The sequence below is a fragment of the Nanorana parkeri genome, unplaced genomic scaffold (assembly GCF_000935625.1).
Source record: "Nanorana parkeri isolate BGI_ZX_2015 unplaced genomic scaffold, ASM93562v1 scaffold234, whole genome shotgun sequence".
Lineage (NCBI taxonomy): Eukaryota > Metazoa > Chordata > Amphibia > Anura > Dicroglossidae > Nanorana > Nanorana parkeri.
The window spans coordinates 819670-838706 of NW_017306502.1; the positions used below are offsets into that span (position 1 = coordinate 819670).

Below are 19037 nucleotides of genomic sequence, written 5' to 3' on the forward strand. Positions count from 1 at the left end.
ATATATATATATATATATAGCTAGCAAGCTGTAGATATATGCAAAAAGGGTAAACAAAAAAAAAGCCCGCTTTGAAAAGGGTTAATACTTGTGTCTTCCCCGCGCGGGCAGCCGCAAAGCATCTTGGGGCGGGGGCATGCGCAGTTCGGATTTTCGTCCGGTGCGTGAGGAGAGACACAAGGTAAGTATATGGACGCGTGCACCCGCATGCAGACACCGTGGGATCAGAAGTGCCAGCAAGGACAGAGGAGTCAGCGCTGGATCGGAGAGCCGCCACACCGCTGGAGGGACAAATCAGGAAAGAAGAGGAAGATCGGATTAAGAAACATCATTTAAGGTAAGTGCTGACATTCACACTGGGGGGAGGGAAAAATATTTTTGACTTTAATGTCACTTTAAGTATTTCTTGTTTTTACTTTTATTTTTTTCTGGTCTAGTTCCATCCTAACTGTCCTGTGTGCATGAAGTTGAAGGAGCTCATTCTGCTTCACCATAACAACAGAAATGGAGAAATACATTGGGGGAACTGTGATCCATCCCTGTGGCCTACACAATACTGGGAGGTGGCAAAGGTAACGCTGTATTTATTGTGTGCGAGTGCTCTGATTTCCTAATGTCTTCTGACACACACACACTTCATTGTTTTCTTCAGTTATAAGAAAAGTGTGTGTGTGTGTGTGTGTGTGTGTGTGTGTGTGTCCCGGCTGCACTAAAGGCAACTAGATACAAACAGGATTTCCCGCGATTATCGTACGATAATCGTAAGGTGTGTGGGCACCCTTAGACAGAATTAAAAACGACTAAACATTTATGGTCATTGTAATTGCAATTACAACTAGATCTAAAAACTTGTGGCACCAGATAAAGAAAATGCCACTAAATGTGATCAGAATCCGTATCTAATGCAGATTTGATGTACATGTGGCCAGCATTATACAGACTCAATTTCATGTTTAAGAATTTAATGTTTTGTTACATTATAAATACAATTTGAGCGTCTAAAAATATTAATCATGATTTATGTCGACCATAAAACAGTATCATTGCATAGGTAAGGCAATCAAGGTTGATTACTGCAGGCAAATTAAGCTGTTCACTTTGCAAACATATGTTCACTTAGCTTAGTGAATGTGGAGAAGTTTCACTTTGCAAAGAATATCCAATCATGTGCAAGGAAAATGAAAAACAAAAACCCCAAAACAGTATTTTTGTTTGCACATGATTGGATAATTTAACCACTTAAAGACCATGGTGTTTCACCCCCTTCCTGGCCAGGCCATTTTTCAGTATTCAGCGCTGCGATACTTTGACTGACGTTTATTCCGTCATGCAACGCTGTACTGATACGAATTTTATACCATTTTTTGGGACAGATGGAGCTTTCTTTGGTGGTATTTAATCACCACTGTGGTTTTTATTTTTTACTATATAACAAAAAAAGTACCCTAAATTTTGAAAAAAAAACAATGTTTCCCTATAAAATGTTATGAAACATTTATTCTCACCCCAATTTTTTGGTATAATATAAAAGACAGGGTCACGTCGGGTAAATAGACACTAAACATGTCAACCTTTAAAATTGCGCGCGCCCGCGAAATTGCAGAAAACTACCGCAGCCAAAATTGGCCATAGGCGACGCTTTAAACGTTTTTACCGCTCATCAGTTTAGTGTTATCAGTGATTGATGGCCCTAGAATTATTGCTCTCACTCTGACGTTCGCGGCGATATGTAACATGTGCTGCATAATGGGCGCAATCGTCGTTTTCGTACATAGGCGCACCCGACGCATGTTTGCGTGCATATGTGGGGGGGCGGGGGACTTTAAAAAAAAAATTGTGTTTTATTTTTTTTAATTATTATTTGTAAATATTTTTTTTTAATGCTGTCATTTTTTTTTTTTACTTTTTTTTTTTAGACTTTATTGCTATAACATAGGGGACTAAGAAATCCCCTATGTAATAGCCAGTTCAACATCAGATGTTGGCCTCATTCACTAAGCTAAGGGAAAATTCCCTTGCAATGTGCAAGCTTATACCTGCAACAAAGTGGAGTTCATTGGCAAGGGCAGCACGACAAGAAAATTCATTTAAAAAAAAACAAAAACACAACAACAAACACATGAACATAACTTGTATTCTGATTGGTGAATATGCATAGCTGCTGCATGTCACTTTTAAACATTGTTCACTTTATTGCAGGTGTACTTACCACGTGGACACACAAATTCCAAAGGACCCCAGCAATGTGATGCTGCAGCTATCCTCAATCTAATTAATTCCTGTGATCACTTTAATGTGTCAAACATCTCAAAAGTTCGAGAGGTAGGTGTCCCATTAAATGCAACAAGCTACTGCATATAAAGTGCTGGGAGCTTTTTTCACATTTGTTTATAAAGATACTAGTGAACGGCGCCGCTCAGCATAGCAAGTCAGGCAACCCAAAACATGTACAGTATACAGAATAGGGTGACCCAGAACGTGTCATGTACTGTATACAGAATAGGGTGACCCAGAACATGTCATGTACAGTATACAGAATAGGGTGACCCAAAACATGTCATGTACAGCATACAGAATAGGGTGACCCAGAACATGTCATGTACAGTATACAGAATAGGGTGACCCAGAACGTGTCATGTACTGTATACAGAATAAGGTGACCCAGAACGTGTCATGTACAGCATACAGAATAGGGTCACCCAGAACATGTCATGTACAGTATACAGGATAGGGTGACCCAAAACATGTCATGTACAGTATACAGGATAGGGTGACCCAGAACATGTCATGTACAGTATACAGGATAGGGTGACCCAAAACGTGTCATGTACAGCATACAGAATAGGGTGACCCAGAACATGTCATGTACAGCATACAGAATAGGGTGACCCAGAACATGTCATGTGCAGCGCAGTGTATAGACTAGGACAATGGGGCATTTCACATAGAGTAGAGTGGATAGAGTGGGGTAAAGGGGAATGTCTCGGAACTTGTCATGTATAGCATAGTGTACAATGTGAAATATTTCAGAGAATGTAACATACAAACCTTTGCTTCTGTCATAATAAACAAGGAACTGCAGCATGTATCAGACTAACATTTGTTATATGAGAGAGTGTTGGTGGGGCTAGCTCTCATTATCACTTCCTGCGTTTCTCCTTTTAATATTACTACCGTATGAGATTTACTGATATTTATGTCAATTGTAAATCTAAGGAAGTTAGTGCTTTGCAGAACTTCTAGAACTCTTGTGCTGAGTTGCATTAGAGAATGTTTAATCTTTCATGACTCTTTCATGACTTTTTAGCTGTTTTGACTGTTAACCTGTTGCAGACCCTTTTAAGGAATCTGTTACCCATAAAATGTAATATAGCCACCTATACATTGTCCCTGCCATTGATTCCACTGATTGAACATTATAATACTTTTGAATTAGTATTGCTTATTACAGGACAAAGGTATACAGAATGTAGAACCCGGGTCTGATTGGGATCCCTCGATAGTACCATAAAGGAGTCCCTCCCCCTCTTCTAGCCCCCTTTTATTATTGGAAATCCTCTTTAAATGTTGTAATACTATTGTTTTCATATGATTCAAAACACAACCATACACATATGAAGCACATTTTATTCATGATGGTGTTCTTCTATATTCCAGGTCATAAAGTGTAGAAATGACTTGATGCATTCCTCTGATATGAAGGTTTCCTCTTCTTGGCTGAGTTCCTTTGGACAGAAGCTACAAGAATTAATCTCTGAATTAGGACATGTTCCCAACCTTAAAAAGGAATCCGATCAAATAAAAAAGGTACTGTGCTAGACTGTCTTATTTAGTACTGCCATACCTAGGTGAATAATGTGCATACACGTTGAGTATACTGTACTAAACAATTCTCAAACACAGCATGCAATAAAATACATTCAGCACTTCACATAATTCACCTAACATACACTGAGAACTTTGCAGCATACATCCCAGATACACTTAGCACAGCATATTATGACCTCCATCACAACGTCACTACAGCATAGGGATGCACTGATACCAATTCTAGTATTGGTATCGGTGTAGAGTATTTGGATGAGTACTCATACTCGCCCAGATACTCTCAATACTTATCCCGATACCGGAACTTCCGGTATCAGGAAGCCGGGCGGCGAGTCTTTATTGGCCTGGAAGCCAGCTCCATGCTCCCTCGTCACCATGGAGCATGGAGCAGGCTTAGCGGCCAATCGTGAAGCCGGATGGCATGTTATGACTCGTTGCCCGGCTTCCTGATTGGTCAGGAAGCTGGCCAATCAGGAACTTGGATGGCGAGTCATTACCGCCCCCCCCCCCGGCTTCCTGATTGGCCAGAAAACTGGCTCCTTGCTTTCTCATCACCCGGTGATGAGGGAGCATGGAGCCGGCTAATCAGGAAGCCGGGTGGCGAGTCATTACGCGCTGCTCAGCTTCCTTAATGGGACTTCCGCTATCGGTGTTCAGTATCGGTGAGTCCCAGAAAAAAATTATCGGTACTTAATACCGAAAAACTGCTATTGGTGCATCCCTACTACAGCATGCATCCTAGTCCATTGAATGGACCCCTCTTCATAACCAGCTTTCATATCAATGCATATCAATACACTCAGCTAGCAGCCTTCATGTCCCCTGGGCTGCTTCTGACTGTGAAGCTTCCACCAACTTCCTTCACTTCATATACCTCCCTGGTGCTCTGTTGAATCTTGTGCTGCAAAACAGCAGTCAAGCACCTGGCACGTAGTTACATGACTGGGCGCTGCAGTGGTTGTTGCCCCTAACACAGATCCTGGGTCAGTGACTCAGAAAGTATTAGGCAAGAGAGAGCAAGGCAACTTGTTTTTAGTTTTTTATAAGACGGTTAGCAATGGCAGTCCCTAGCAATGAACGTTTTTAAAAGACGGTTAGCAGTGCAGCTCTCCTGTAATCTTAACCTGTGGCCCACATGGACTCTTTTAACAGAGTAAAAGAATGAAATGCAATTGCGCATTCTACCCAAAAGAAGCATGTGTTGGAGGCTGGGGGACTGTGTGTCTATATTAAAAAAAAAGACTGGTAATGTTAGCTGACGAGTGCTGCATTCCCTCTTCAACTGTGGCTGTTCATGGTTGAATGCTCATATCCAGAAATCCCTGCATTACCACAATGCACATGACATGCGTTGAAGTGTCATTCATTAAAAATGCCACCACAGTGCTCTAAGACAATGCAGCGCCAACACACGTGTTAAGGGACACCACACCGCGCAGTAATAAACTACTCTATGTTGTGGTGCACTGCATCAGAAAAAATGCTGCAGCAACACTTTTCTGGTGGTATTGACCTTTAAAAGGGCCTGGGCCAAATTAAACAAAGCCCTTTCCCCTAGTTTAGGGTAGGTTTACCAACACTTGTGACAGATTCAGGTAGTTCTTGTTTCCATAGCCAATAGCAGGCTGGCTAGTGGCTATAGAATCTGCCCATTGCCTGCTGTCATTCAGCAGCAGATTGAACCTGATGGGGGACTAGGCTCTCAGAGTTCCCCATCAGGCTCCGCCCACCCACACTATAAGCTCTTGGTCTAATTGAGAGCTGTGATTTTTATCAGGCTCAGCGTTACTAAGCTGCACTCAGGATGGAATGTACGTATCAATGGAGGTAGTTGCGCCAGATTCATGTACCTGTTTCTAACATCTAACATTTAACCTGGGGCAAACACTGACATTTGTCCTCCTCATGCACAACCGCATTCTAGTCTCTCTTTGTGAATACGTCTAAATGTTCGGTAATGCAACACACAAGAGTGGCAAAGTTTAAATTAAATTGACTCCGCTTTGAAATGAAATATATTTCGATAACCCCTATACCACTTATACTATTTTATATGATAACTTGACATTTCTTCCATTTACATTTTATTATTATTTTCTCTGTTTATATCTTTAGGTCTTATCATCAGATTGGTCTGTTAAAGATTTATCTCTGCATGAAGTTGATGGATTTGGTGCAGAACCAGATGGAGGTGAAAATGTCTACATAGGAAACTCATCACTAGATGGCTTATCTCTTAATGAACTTGAGATACAACTTGTAAATCAATTGCTAGAGGAAATATATCTTGAAAAAGAAGAAAACGGGGCTTTATCAGAAGAGGTGAGTGGAATAGAACGATAGCCCCAGTTCAAATCAGAACTAGAATGAAAAATCGGAGGGCTCTAAAACATTTTCTTCCTTTTTGTAGGACCAAGATGCTGTAATCAAAATGAAGACCTTCTTAACAGAGAACAAAGACCTTTTGTCTGTTTTCCAAGAAGACCTGGAAAAACTTGAACACTTGCTGAATTAACGTCTCATGCTTCATGCGTAAGGTAAAATGTGGTGTGTCTTTGTTAAACTAAATGCCATACCACAGATAATGAAATGTCACTTCCTACAGATTATACTTAGTAGTAGAGGTGCTCACCTGGTCTCAAGGAGTACATAAATCCAAGAACACAAAAGTCATCTACTGCTGCTTACCAGTCCTTAAAATTGGTGGTTGCATTAGTTTTCTTTATCAGACTTGTGTCCTTTATTTTCACCTTGTGATCCTGCCAGTAACACACCTCCTGTCCTAGGGTAATAACAGAGAGTCAGAATATTGTTGGTTTCTTATAGGAGGGAAAAAGTAAATTCAATGGTCGGCAGGGATTGTGGGGCTCTGGCCTTTGGAAGAGTTGGAATGCCATGGATTCCAGTAGAGAGATCGTTTTACTATTTGTCTGTATAAGGGTGGTGAAATAAAATGTTAAAACCCCTAAATGGTATATGAGTTCTTTGTTACAGTGAGGAGAAAAGAAGGGGAAAAGGATAAAGAAATAAGATACTTGGTGTTCAGAAATATGAAAATAGAGTCTGGAAAGACAGACAGAAAGGGGTGACATGGCCTAAGAAGAAAAAAATTGTGAATAGGGGACCAAGTCCAGAATTTTCAGTCTGACCACCTAGGAAATGTACGTTTTTAGATGTGATCTGAAAGAAGTGATTTGTATTCTAATGTAACATTTTAATTCAATACCAGATTTTCCAGAATTTGTCTTCCTACTGTGTGAGAGATGCATTAAGATCCTTCATTTAAGTTAATTGACTATGGACACCCATTGACCAGGAGAAGGTTTTTTACATTTAGCCGTAACACATGCTCTCTCTGCATTATGGAGAAGTATGTGCAGATATTTTTTATATTTGTAATTTTTATATTGTTTTTTTAGAGTGAATTATTATGTATTATTATTACACAGGATTTATATAGCGCCAACAGTTTGTGCAGCGCTTTACAATATAAGGAATTAAGATGGAGAAGGACGGCCACTGGGTTATGACTCAGCGTGACTCCAATTATTGTGAAAATCCTTTTTATTTATCCCCAATAATCTGTAAACAAGGATCATTCACAAAAATATGCAGTTGATTGCTCCTTGCTAGCTTGCATATCATTGTTTAATTATTTTAATACATTTAATTCCTGTGTAAGCATTTATGGAGTGCGGTATACATTTGTGGCCACCAAGATTATTGTCTTGGGAAGGGTACAATAAAATGGGAGCACAGTTCTTTCACTAAATTCAGATGAGACCTAGACACTTGGTTATATCATCTCTGCTGAAAGGGAGGATCAACAAAACGAAAATCGGATACTGAACTATGACGCTTATATATGGTATGAAGATAGTATTTACAGAAAATATTTAAATAATAATATATATGTTTATTTTATTTCCCCCCTCTCATTAGGTTGAATGGAAATACAGACAATGACAGCATTTGTATACAAGTCAAACTTCTGGAGATGGACAGTATATTTTACTATTAAATATTGAATGAATGTACAAGGAAATACCAAAACATAGATTGTAAGCTCTCACAGACAGGGCCCTCCTAACCATCTTGTCTTGTATTGTAACTGTACTGGTTTCCTTATATTGTAAAGCGCTGTGCAAACTGTTGGCACTACATAAATCCCGTATGAGAATAATAATATATTTGGATAGTGAGCAGACAGTATAGAAAATCTGATGACAGCCCCTTGTACCTATATGACTTATTTACGCTTTCTAAATATTGAGTTGGGAAAACTTGACCTGCCCTTTCATCCTTAGAACAGTAGTAAAAACATTTTTTAGCAGCTCGGGTGTAAGACTCCTATCCACTTTATTTATAACTTTGTCCCCACTGGAGAGATGTTGCCATAGATGACTGGTACCTCCGGGAGAGGAAGTGAGGGGAGATCTTTCAATGGGGAAACTGCTGTAAAAAAAACGTAAGTAGGGTATACGCGGTTAGAATTGCGAGTGGATAAAATCGATTTTGGAACCTTCATTCGACTTTCTAATCGATGATCGATGTGACGAAAAGATTCAAAAGTTTTCTCGATCAAATGAATTTGATGTGGTGATGTGGTTATCGTTCTAAAACTCCATTCATTTCAAAACGAAAGTTGAACAACAATCTGCAAGTCTCTGATGCCAGTATTGAATGTTCCGACAGAATTTGTCAGACAAACGTTCATGCAAAAACAGGGGCGTAACTAGAAATCACAGGGCCCCATAGCAAAATTTCGTATGGGGCCCTGTGATTTATCCAGGCGGCCCGCACGGCACCAGGGGGGTGTCCTGGCCGGGCCCCCCTGGGCCCGGGCCCCATAGCGGCCGCCTGGGTCGCTATGGCTATTGTTACGCCACTGTGCAAAAATCTACCCATGTATACTCTACTTTAGTTGTGCTATATACTGTACTCTTATACCTTAGAAATGCCATAGATACTCTGAATTTCTCAACTTCTTTTTAATCCAAGTTTATTCAAATCAACTTTTTATATATCTTTTAGAATGTCCAGTATACTGTTCTTGAAGAGCAAGTGTATTATTATGGAATGTAATAATACATTTTTACTGTTCATTAAAATTTATATTTTGTGATATGAACATGGTATTCTGTCATTTCTGTGTTTGATTGGCAGGAGGGGCAGGTGAGTGACTAACTAGAAAAAAAATCACTAGTGGTTTGCAGATGCCGTGTTTAGTCTATGCTGTCCTCATGCATAAAAGTACATTTTGAACAAACATTTAATTAGTGTATAACGAGCATCTCCTCTAATAGCCATGGTTACAAAGCGACATAGAAAATCAGGGATGGAGTAAAAAAAATACAATAGCGCAGCATAAAAAGAGAGGGAACAATTATTGCCTGGAGTTCTGCCGATAGTAAATTGGGTTAAATATAAAATAATTAATAAACACCATTTAATAACCAGTGTGGAACAAATGGGGTGTTAAAGCAGGACTTCGGGCAAAACTTTTATTAACCCTTGCAGTGGGTCTACCCCCACACTGCAAGGGTTAACTGCCCATTTTGATCTAGGGAAGAAAATAAAAAGTTATACTCGCCCGATCCTCTGAGCCAGCTTGTTCTTAGACAGGTCCCTGGAGCCTCTCTACCCCTCCGCTGCAGCGGTCTAAGGTCTCTGAGTCATCTCATTATATACACTGGGGGGAATGTATTAAAACTGGAGCAGTTGCCCATGGTAACCATTCAGCATCTCTCTTCAGTTTGCTCAGTTGACATTTGAAAATGAGAGATAGAAGCTGATTGGCTGCAGTGCAAATCTGCTCCAGTTTTGATAAATTCCCCCTACTGTGTATAGGACATGAGGACGCTGAGGGACATGCCATCTCTGCAGAGTAGGAGGAGAGAGCGCTGTCACAGCTGGCTGGCTCACAGGATTGGGTGAGTATAACTTTGTTATGAAATTGTAGAATAGACTTCCTCAGGAACAAGTTCCAGCTAGCTCAGTTGTTTTTCCGTTTGCTTTTTTTAAAAAAAAAAAAGGCTGCATGCATCCTAAATGCAAAGAAAATAACTGGCTATTAAGATTTAGCCCTCATTCACACTGTAATCGGCCTGCACGGCCGTACCGAGCAGCTCCCGGGAAGGACAGGTGCTGCGTGTGATTAGTACGCAGCCCGCGTCCTTCTCTTTGGGACTACGTGACCATACGCCCCCCTACGCTCACCCACCCTACACGTCCGTGCGGGTGAGCGTACTCGCACTTGAGGTGAGTGTAGGTGGGCGTATGTTCGCGTACTCCCATAGAGAAGGACAGGGGCTGCGTACTAATCACACGCAGCACCTGTCCTTCCCGGGAGCTGCATGTGCGGGCCGATTCCTGTGTGAATGAGGGCTGATAGGTAATAAGACCAGAGATTGTTGATCCGGGCAATATCCAATTGCCTTCGAACATAAGTAAATATTTTTTTAGCCCTGCTAGAGCAAATTGGGTCATGCTCTATAATGGGGTTTTTGCCTTCCTCTGAATTAAATGTGCATATATGGGGGGTTTCTTTTTTTTATTTATTAATTTTTTTTGGTTGAACCTAATGGACTTATGACTTTTGTCACCAGACCACGGTACTCTTTGTGAATGAGGGGTGGAGAGAATCGTATAGGAAGCATTTGGCAAAATCTATTTTGAATAAACTTTGAAAAAGACTTTCTTTAGGCAATTTTGAGCATTTGGCTGCCCTCTCTGAGACCTCATAGTGATCAGATCGATCGTCCCCTAAATCTACAGGGTTTCATATTATCAGAGCACCAAGTCAAAGACGTGTTTATGAAGAACAATGCACAAGTAGGGCAGCCGGGGAGCTTAGACTGGGAAATGTATATCTGTAACAGAGCGGCATTCTATATGTCTCAATACAGAAAGAGACTATTTCCAAGAGAATGTGGAACTGAAGTTGACTGCTAATAGATCTATTAAATACAAATTAACATTAGAAGAGAAAAGAGCATCTGACCAATTGAAAGCTACTGTTGGATACTATATACAGTAGTAGGTATAGATTCTCTGCTCATGTGGTTAAAGCAAACCTCCCATTAAAATACAAGGTCTGTCAAAAATATCGGACCCCTTCCCCATTATTAATAGCTGGCTTGTTATAAATAAAAAAAATAAAACCTGCATAAAGAAAAATTGGGATTTGTTTTTCTTCTTATACCCAGCTCCTGCCGACAAGTTTCCAGGGAATTTAGAGTAGCCCAAATGTGAGATGCTACTCCAGCACAGTGCAGGGGTGTCTTCTCCCGATATGTGGGCGGCACAACATTCCCCGGGATCTTTTTGCCTGAAGCAGGATCTCACTGGCAGGTCGTCACCCACGCCTATGTACTGCAGAAGGAAGCTGGGGGAAAGAGAAATATATTTCATATTTTTTTTCACTTGCAATTTTCACATGAGCTGGCCTATCTCACTATGTAAAACTTGTGCAGCTACTCTGGCTACTGCTTAAGAAAATACACACTTATAAAGTACAGGTATATGCTTTATAATTGTTTAGCACAAAGCCCTGAAGCTGGCATGGTACTATTAAAATATAGTGTGTGAATAAAAAGCCAGAAATTAGATTGTTCTTTCGGCTGCAATAAGCAGAAAGAATTCTGCAGGATGCTGCAGGCTCCATACCATGGCCTACATTTTATGAATGGGCTGGCACATATAAGCAATGGTTTGGATTAACTATACAGAGTGAATAACGATTATTAATCACCCCCAAAGTGTTCTTAGTATTCTTAATATGTATCTTGTTCAGCTTTACAGGATGCATTTAAGTGGACAGATTGATTTGACTTGAAAGCTAAGGTTTAGTTTATCCCAGCCAGATATCTGTTGATCCATTTCTGGGCTGTAAGGATCCTTGTCTTGGAAGGCCCAAGAATCTCAAATTCAAGAAAACAATTTTGGTTGTTGGAAATTAGCGATGTCCCCATACTAGTATCGGTATACAGCTCTGTTGACATGTTGTGTATTCAGCTTTGGTGACATCTGTACGCAGCCCTGCTGAGAAACTGCCCTAAAATCCTTAGTCCGCATTGTTTTCGAAAAAATGTCCCTTTAAGAAAACATCAGTAATTGATAACAGCAATTACTTGAGCGGAAGTACTTGGTCTTGAAAAGTGGTATCGGGACATCTCTAGTGGAAATACATTTGAACTACATAGGGGTTTCTTATTTCTTCTGATCTTTAAAGCGGATGATATCACAGACTTTGGGCCTCCCCCTCCAGGGCTGTTAGTGCCAGATGTTGAGGATGTGATCCTGCTTAAAAAAACCCAGTCCTGGTATCAGAGTTAGTCACTAGAGCATCCATACAGGGCAGGAAAGGGGGGCTTCCCCCCTACACCATACCAGGCCACATGCCTCAGCATTGGGAGGGTGCTTTTTCAGGGTCCCAGACCATTCTCCTGGCTTCGGCTATGACTTTGGCTTGGATGCTGTATGGGCTATTGTGGATAGCCCGTACAGCAGCCCTTCAGTTTGACTGAACCAAAGTGCTCCGGGCAGCCAAAGCTACGGCTATATCCTTCAGGCTCCTTAGTGAATAAACCTCTTGGAAATGAAATTACGGTAATTTTGCATATGTATTAAAAAAAAATATATATTTCTTTAAAGGACACATCAGAGATTTTTAGATCTTAACCTGTGGATTATAGGGTCACCTTCCAGAATATGACTTTAGGGTGGCCCCTGCTGGTGGCAGCTCAGTTGCTCACAAAGCAGTACATAAAAGCAACAACTGGTCACATGCCTAACAACCAGAGTATGGGTGCTGTGTTCTTTAATGAAGGCAGAGAGAAGGGTTTTACCTCAAGCACAAAATATACTATTTTCTATTATCTTCATTGAAGGAGACAGAAACAATCTTTAGATCTTGACTGTTGGGGCGTCCCAAAGCAGCGTCTACCAAGGGGTGGGGGAAAAAAAAAACTAAATGACTCCCCTCAGCCAGCAACCAGAACACTGCTAGCTGTAGAGTTCCCCAACAGATAAAAGCACCAATTCCATATAACAAATGGCCCCAAGTTCCCCAAAGCCTCCACTAGGGAGTTCAGAAGAGCTAGGAATGCCTTTGCAGCCAGAGTGTCTGACAAATAAGATAGGCATGGTCAACAGACACAGAGGTAAATTATCAGAGACAACTAGATCTCCAATTTAATTTCAGATGTGCATTACTAAGACCTGTACTGAAGACAAGAAAGGCATCCTTCTCAATAAGAGTGGAATAGCCCCTATTGTTGTAAGACAGTTTTTGGAGAAATGAAAGAGAAACTCCCACAGGGTAAAGGGTGCAGAGACTCACAGACAACCCCAATCCAGGATAGGGCTGTCACAGCTGAACCCACACAAGCTGCATGTGCAAAGATCTAGGTTATCCAACCTGAGTATCCCTGATAACAAGAAAGGGAACAAAGATTCCCAGCAGGGAGCTTAAAGGAGAACTATGAGGTGAGTGATTTCCACTCACCTCATAGTTCTAGCCGACCTGTGACAATGAGAGGGGCTGGATACCCCTCTCCCCGCTCCGATCTGCCAGCGCTGACTGGCGGAACGGACGGGGGCGGGTACAGCTGGCTCTGCCTCTAGATAGGCAGAGCCAGCTGTCACTCACGCAGCTGGGCGGATCCCGTCGTTTAAGTCGGGATCCGCTCCGGCGTCTCAGTATACCGCGAGCTTTAGCTCGCAGTATACTGAGCTTAGGGTAACGGGAGGACGCGAGTTTGTGTCCTCCCGTTACCCTAAGGGGAACTATGGGGAAAAACACTGACCCCATAGTTCTCCTTTAAAGTTTATTTCCACTTTTGCAGTCAAATTTGAGAAAACCCCTCTATATGTTTGTGTTCCTATTCACACAGCATAATAAAAGATAACTTTTAAAAGAAATTCCTTACCTTATAAATGTTTTGTTAAACCAAGCTGGCCGATTCCAGATTTTTGGCCCTTTCACAGTGCTCGGTCCTTATAGAAAGACTTGGGACTGAAATTTGAGAAATGTATTTATCTGATATGCTTCATTAACATACAATGGGCAAGACCCCTCATCCTTCACAGCCCCTCCTTGCTACTGACATGTGAATGAGAACATGTAAAATATAAAATAGGTGTTATCCCAATTTGGCTGCGAAAGTGGAAATACACTTTAAGTTTTTACTCCTAGGCAAAACTGGACTGACTGAGTAGTGTCCTGCTCCTGAAGGTGGCGCTATAACCCAATGATTAAGATCAAAAGATCACTGCTGTGAACTCCAAGGCAATGTCCTATCTCGTGGCTTCAGTTTATACTGTACACATACGATGATATGCTAGTGTTGTGGAATAAGAAAAAGGACAAAGAGGCACAGAACATCTTAGGTTTTTATTGGTTTAAAATTGTACAGTTGTTCTACCCTTAAAGGAATAAGCGTTCAAGTAAAGCACAGTCATCAATAAACACATAACAATAATTCAAATCTTTAAAGGTAATTGAAAAGGAAACCTCCACAGTCCACAAGACAGCACACCTATCTACAAATGTACTCAGGGGTAGTGAGAAAGGCTTTGTTATAGGTACTATTAATGGTATTTTTACATAGAGAATGTCCTTTCCATAATGACTCTGAACTTAATTTGCCAATTAGAAAAAGACACCAAATAACATTTAAGCGTTTTCAAAGATGTTTAAGGTTAGTAGAGCACAAAATCTGCTGCAGGATGGCCGCTTAAAAAACAATGATGAGTAGCAAATTCAGCTGCAGGTTCTTTGACTAATCAGGTAAATGGCAGAGCCCTCACACCACCACTTGCTGCCTTGTGATAAAACTTTGATAGACAGTACAATAATGTGCCAGAAGAAGCAGGAGACCCCACACATCTCACCAGCTGCTTCATCATAGACACAGTGACTGATGTGCGGGCTCCGAGATCTGTTTTATTAAAGAGATCATGAAACCATTTAAATACATAGCAGATGTTTAGCAACTTCTCATGACTGAAGGACTCAGGGACCCAGCATGCACCACAACACTTAACCTGTGTCAGAAAGATTATAGCACAAAATAGGCGGATGCACATACTTGTGTTTCTTGCCAGTGCCATCACAGCCTTGAAAAATACTTGTAATTGATTTCCTCCTCCCACAATGCAGTGCATGGTGCTTGAATGACCCACTGCCAGGCAAGGTAGGATAATGCATCTTATGGTGCCTATTACTCAGTGATAATCTCATCATTAAACGTTTCTTTTGGATACAGGTTTACTCCAAGAAGCCAATGGGCGTGTGCCTCTATAAACATACAGTATAAAAGGTTTACATTTTAGGCACCAGCTTTGGGGCTTGTGTAGGTGGAAAAATGCAGTGTCCATTGAATCAGTTTAAGAGGCTTCATTAATCCTACACAGATACTTCTGACCCTCTTCTTACCTGCATTGCACCTTGTAAGCTGCCTTTGCTTTCCTATTGACTAGATTACAACAACAGACTGATACAATTAAAAGCCCTTGTGCAAAGTCCGTTTTCTGGTGCATTGGCCATCTGTGTCCTGAGATTTTTCCAGCCCTAGTAAACTTATACAACATATTCTATTGTTCATGTTGCAACAGGTGTCTTTGTGTATGTCAGTGAAAGATTGCGAAGGGCAACTTTCCCTGGCTAGGAAGAAGTTAAGCCTTGCCCCAACAGGTACACCTCCTCGCTATTAATTAGCCTGCACCTGATAGTGACTGAGAGAGGGAGAGAGCTCAGAGAGAGATCCAAGCTGGACTAGATGGATGCAGAGACAGATTGGAGAGCGTCTGAATACATCTGGGATAAGGTCTGGCTAAAAATTATATGTTAAAGACTGTTTCTTTATGCTGGTTTTTGGTACTGAAAGCTGGAATAGCCACTCCAGTAGGAAGTAGTCAGGGAAACTACTGTTAGACTTCTAAGTTGGAGCAGGCCTTTTTATTTTGTGTTACTGCTGCCGGAAACTGTTGAATAGGGAGAAAGCACCCTATTGATGATTATTCACCATAAATCTGCATATACTGCAAACTCCTGAGTACAGACCAGTGACCCCCCTTACAACGTATATTAATGCAATGAATAAAACTAAAGCTGGCCATACATAGATTGAAATCTGGCCACTTCCTTCTGAATTGGACAGAATGCAGTCGGCGGGTGGGCTTGATGAAAGTCGAATCTTCAATTGACCTTTGGCGAAGGAGCTGGGTGGAAAACTGTGAGCCAAAAAAGGACTATAGCCAATCAGCTGTAGTCTCTATTCAAGTATTCTGACAGCCATGGGTGCTGTCTGTCAAAATACAATAACCATCATGGGTGAAGTTGAAGGATTTATTTCGCTCAGCCCATTAAGACAAACATTAATGTAAATGGCAGCGTAAACTGGCAGGTTCCATAGCATAACAAAGGGATTGGCAAACAAGGACCTATTTCCATGAACATCAGTCTTGAATTGTGTAACACAGACCTGAATATTCTCCATAGGGTAAGAGTTCCCTATGGTAATTACAATGTAGGGAGTGTTATACCAGTTGATTATAGCCACCCCCAGTAAGATGGGTTATACTATAAGAGCAGTAGACTTCAAATATGTTTAGGAACCTTACCAGTAGGTCACTTTGTCTTCAGACAGATGGACAGTTTTAGTTTTTAAGATATGATCACCTATACTAAAGTTAGCATCTCCCTAGCCTAGCACTGTTGAGAATACAGCCCTGATTTGACGTGTGTACAGACAAAAATAATGTAGAGGGTCTTTTACATCAATTAGAATAAACCATTTAGAGGAATGCGAGATGAATATTTCTGATGGATTTACAAAACATAAACAGTACCTGAAATAGGCACAGAGTAAAGCTGTACAATCTGACAATAATATGTTCAACATGCAACAAAAAAACCTGTGGGCAGATTGTTGTTGGGATGATTGGCCGTTTTCATTTGCACCAAGATGCTACAAATTCTCCAAGTTCTTTTTTGATGCCATAAGGAAATGTGTTCCATCAAATAAACAATGGCATGACAATGCGCCCATCTGTGCGAGAAACAAGGCAAAAAAAAGTGTGCAGAAGTTGGATATTCCTACTAATTGTGCATATGAGGGGAGGCTATGGCCTTTTTTTTTTTTTTTAACATATGCAGCACAATGAGAACAACTCTAATGAGTCTTTACCTGTACGACCCCCCTCTACCCTTCTAGGTATTAGCTTGGAATCATAAATAAAAAATGCCAACACATTTGATTTACTCCAGACCACCGTTCCAAAGTTAGTAAGCAGTGTTTTTTTGAGGATTAAACGCTGATATTTTCATCTCAAGTCCAACAAAACATGTTTTGGTCAGTTTTAGTGTGAGGAAGGGTTCCAACATCTCCAGTTTTAATCTTTGTCCCCATTAGGCGCATTTCTTCTCACTTTCTGTATGTTTGACAGATTTCAGTGAGGAAAACTCCAACAGGGACAGAGGTAGCAATACAAACATTTTTTTAGCAGAGTGAGGAACATTTAGGATTTTTGTTGTGATTTTTTTTTTTTTTTGCGATCTGCAACAAGTGTTGGACATACCAGGTAGAGTGCAGATCTAGTTTAGGCCATGGAATATCTTGTAGTCACAGGTTAGTGACCAAAAGTTCTTAAGTAAAAATATTGCTGTTCCTCACGAACTTCCATATTACCGGTTTTGCAGTGTTAGTGGCAATTTCAAGGACATCTTAAGCTGAAACAAAGCAACATCAGTAGTACATTATATTCTTTTTTTTTTTTTAAATACTCACAAAATCAAGGACAAAACAATGGAATTTGTTTTTAAATAATGTAAAGTAAACCATGCCATCCCTATCACCATCCCTTCTAACAATATGTGCATATAGGCTTTTTTTTTTTTTTTTGCTCCCCCTCTCATGTCACAGCTCCCTAACAATACATGGATAGCAGCTGTGAGGACTCAATGAAAATCAGTTATTTCACAGTCAGTCTGGATACAATGACATCTACCCTACTTTCCAGAATTACAAACCATTATTGAGGTCCGCCAATAGAAAAGAACAAAAACAAAAATTGGCCACAGTCAACGGGGAAAGAAAGTAGGAGTAAGTTTAAGTTACGTTGAATTACAGAACTTCACAACTGCCATTTATCGATTGCTAGTAAACTGTGATAGAGGGGGGCTTACAAAGCCTCTAAGCACAGGTACTCTTAAATAGAAATAGGTAAGGACTGCAAAAGAGAGATAGCATGGTTGCTTTAAGAAATCGAAACACTAGTCCATTCTGATCTTCTGATTGGTCATTCTGTAGATGATGCTGTCATAGCCAGGGTCCATGTTCCATAGGTTGTATGAGATTACAATGACTGCAAGAGCCAGAGCAATCATAATCCACAAGATGATGTTGAAGACGACAGCGTAGTTAAAATTATATTCATAGGCCAGGTTGTATGGACTGCCAGGGTTACTCTAAAACAGATAAAGAAAATCTTTAGTTAAGATATTGTGGCAGACGAGCCTTTCCACATACAATGTTTTTGTATACAATTGAAGGGATTGAAAAGTGGAACCATTACCAGGAGCAACCAATTTGATTCTCATTTTCTAACCTTACAAAAAGTAAAGAAAAAGCAAGAATCTGTCTGGATGGTACAAGCAGCACAAAAAGGTATGAGCAGGAGTGTTTATGCTCAAGGCAGATTTTATAAGAACCACCTGAAAAACGAAGCCATGCCATATTCTTGTGATCCAGCCTTCATATTTAGAATGTGCCAGTACTTTTTCATTTATTATTGTTCACAGACCTCAAAAGGCAAAACAATCCTCTTTAAAGCCAGATTACAAATTTACTCCCTCCCCCCAAATTCACTCTTGCCAACTGATCCCCTCAGGTCTATTGGATCCTGAAAAGGTCCCCTTCGGTGGACAGCAAATAGGAATTGGCCATGTCACCTAGGCAGTGACATGAACACCTGGAGCAGATTGGGAAACTACCACCAGCACAAGTGATTACTTATACCCAAAAACCCTCTGCCTAAAAAATGACGACACCAAGATCGCAGCTCCAGCATAGCCACTTGAAGATCAGGAGGTACAGGGTGCGTGCGTGTACTGCCCGGCTGCACTAAAGGCAACTAGATACAAACAGCCCAGTCGAAGAGACATTCACGGGTCTTGTATTGAAGCAACATAAATAGATTTAATG

The 19037-nt window shown here is 40.8% G+C and overlaps 2 protein-coding genes across 3 annotated transcripts in view; one reads left to right on the forward strand and one right to left on the reverse strand.

Moving 5' to 3' along the window:
• The window catches only part of CUNHXorf38 (chromosome unknown CXorf38 homolog), an 8532-nt gene extending 2171 nt beyond the window's left edge, over window positions 1-6361 (forward strand). The window contains exons 2-6 of one of the 2 annotated variants that reach the window (XM_018556325.1): window positions 438-572; window positions 2200-2322; window positions 3658-3807; window positions 5944-6154; window positions 6246-6361. In XM_018556325.1, the coding sequence (XP_018411827.1) occupies window positions 438-572; window positions 2200-2322; window positions 3658-3807; window positions 5944-6154; window positions 6246-6343 (717 nt within the window). In that variant the 3' untranslated portion in view covers window positions 6344-6361. Of the gene's footprint in view, window positions 1-437; window positions 573-2199; window positions 2323-3657; window positions 3808-5943; window positions 6155-6238 lie in introns of both variants that reach the window. The other variant, XM_018556324.1, reaches the window with a different exon arrangement.
• An 11566-nt stretch (window positions 6362-17927) lies between these two features.
• Window positions 17928-19037, reverse strand: part of ATP6AP2 (ATPase H+ transporting accessory protein 2) — a 17652-nt gene continuing 16542 nt past the window's right edge. Inside the window, exons 9-10 of the mRNA XM_018556323.1 lie at window positions 18070-18301; window positions 17928-17932 (exon numbers count right to left, since the gene is read on the reverse strand). Coding sequence (XP_018411825.1) covers window positions 18107-18301 — 195 coding nt within the window. The 3' untranslated portion in view covers window positions 17928-17932; window positions 18070-18106. The remainder of the gene's footprint in view (window positions 17933-18069; window positions 18302-19037) is intronic.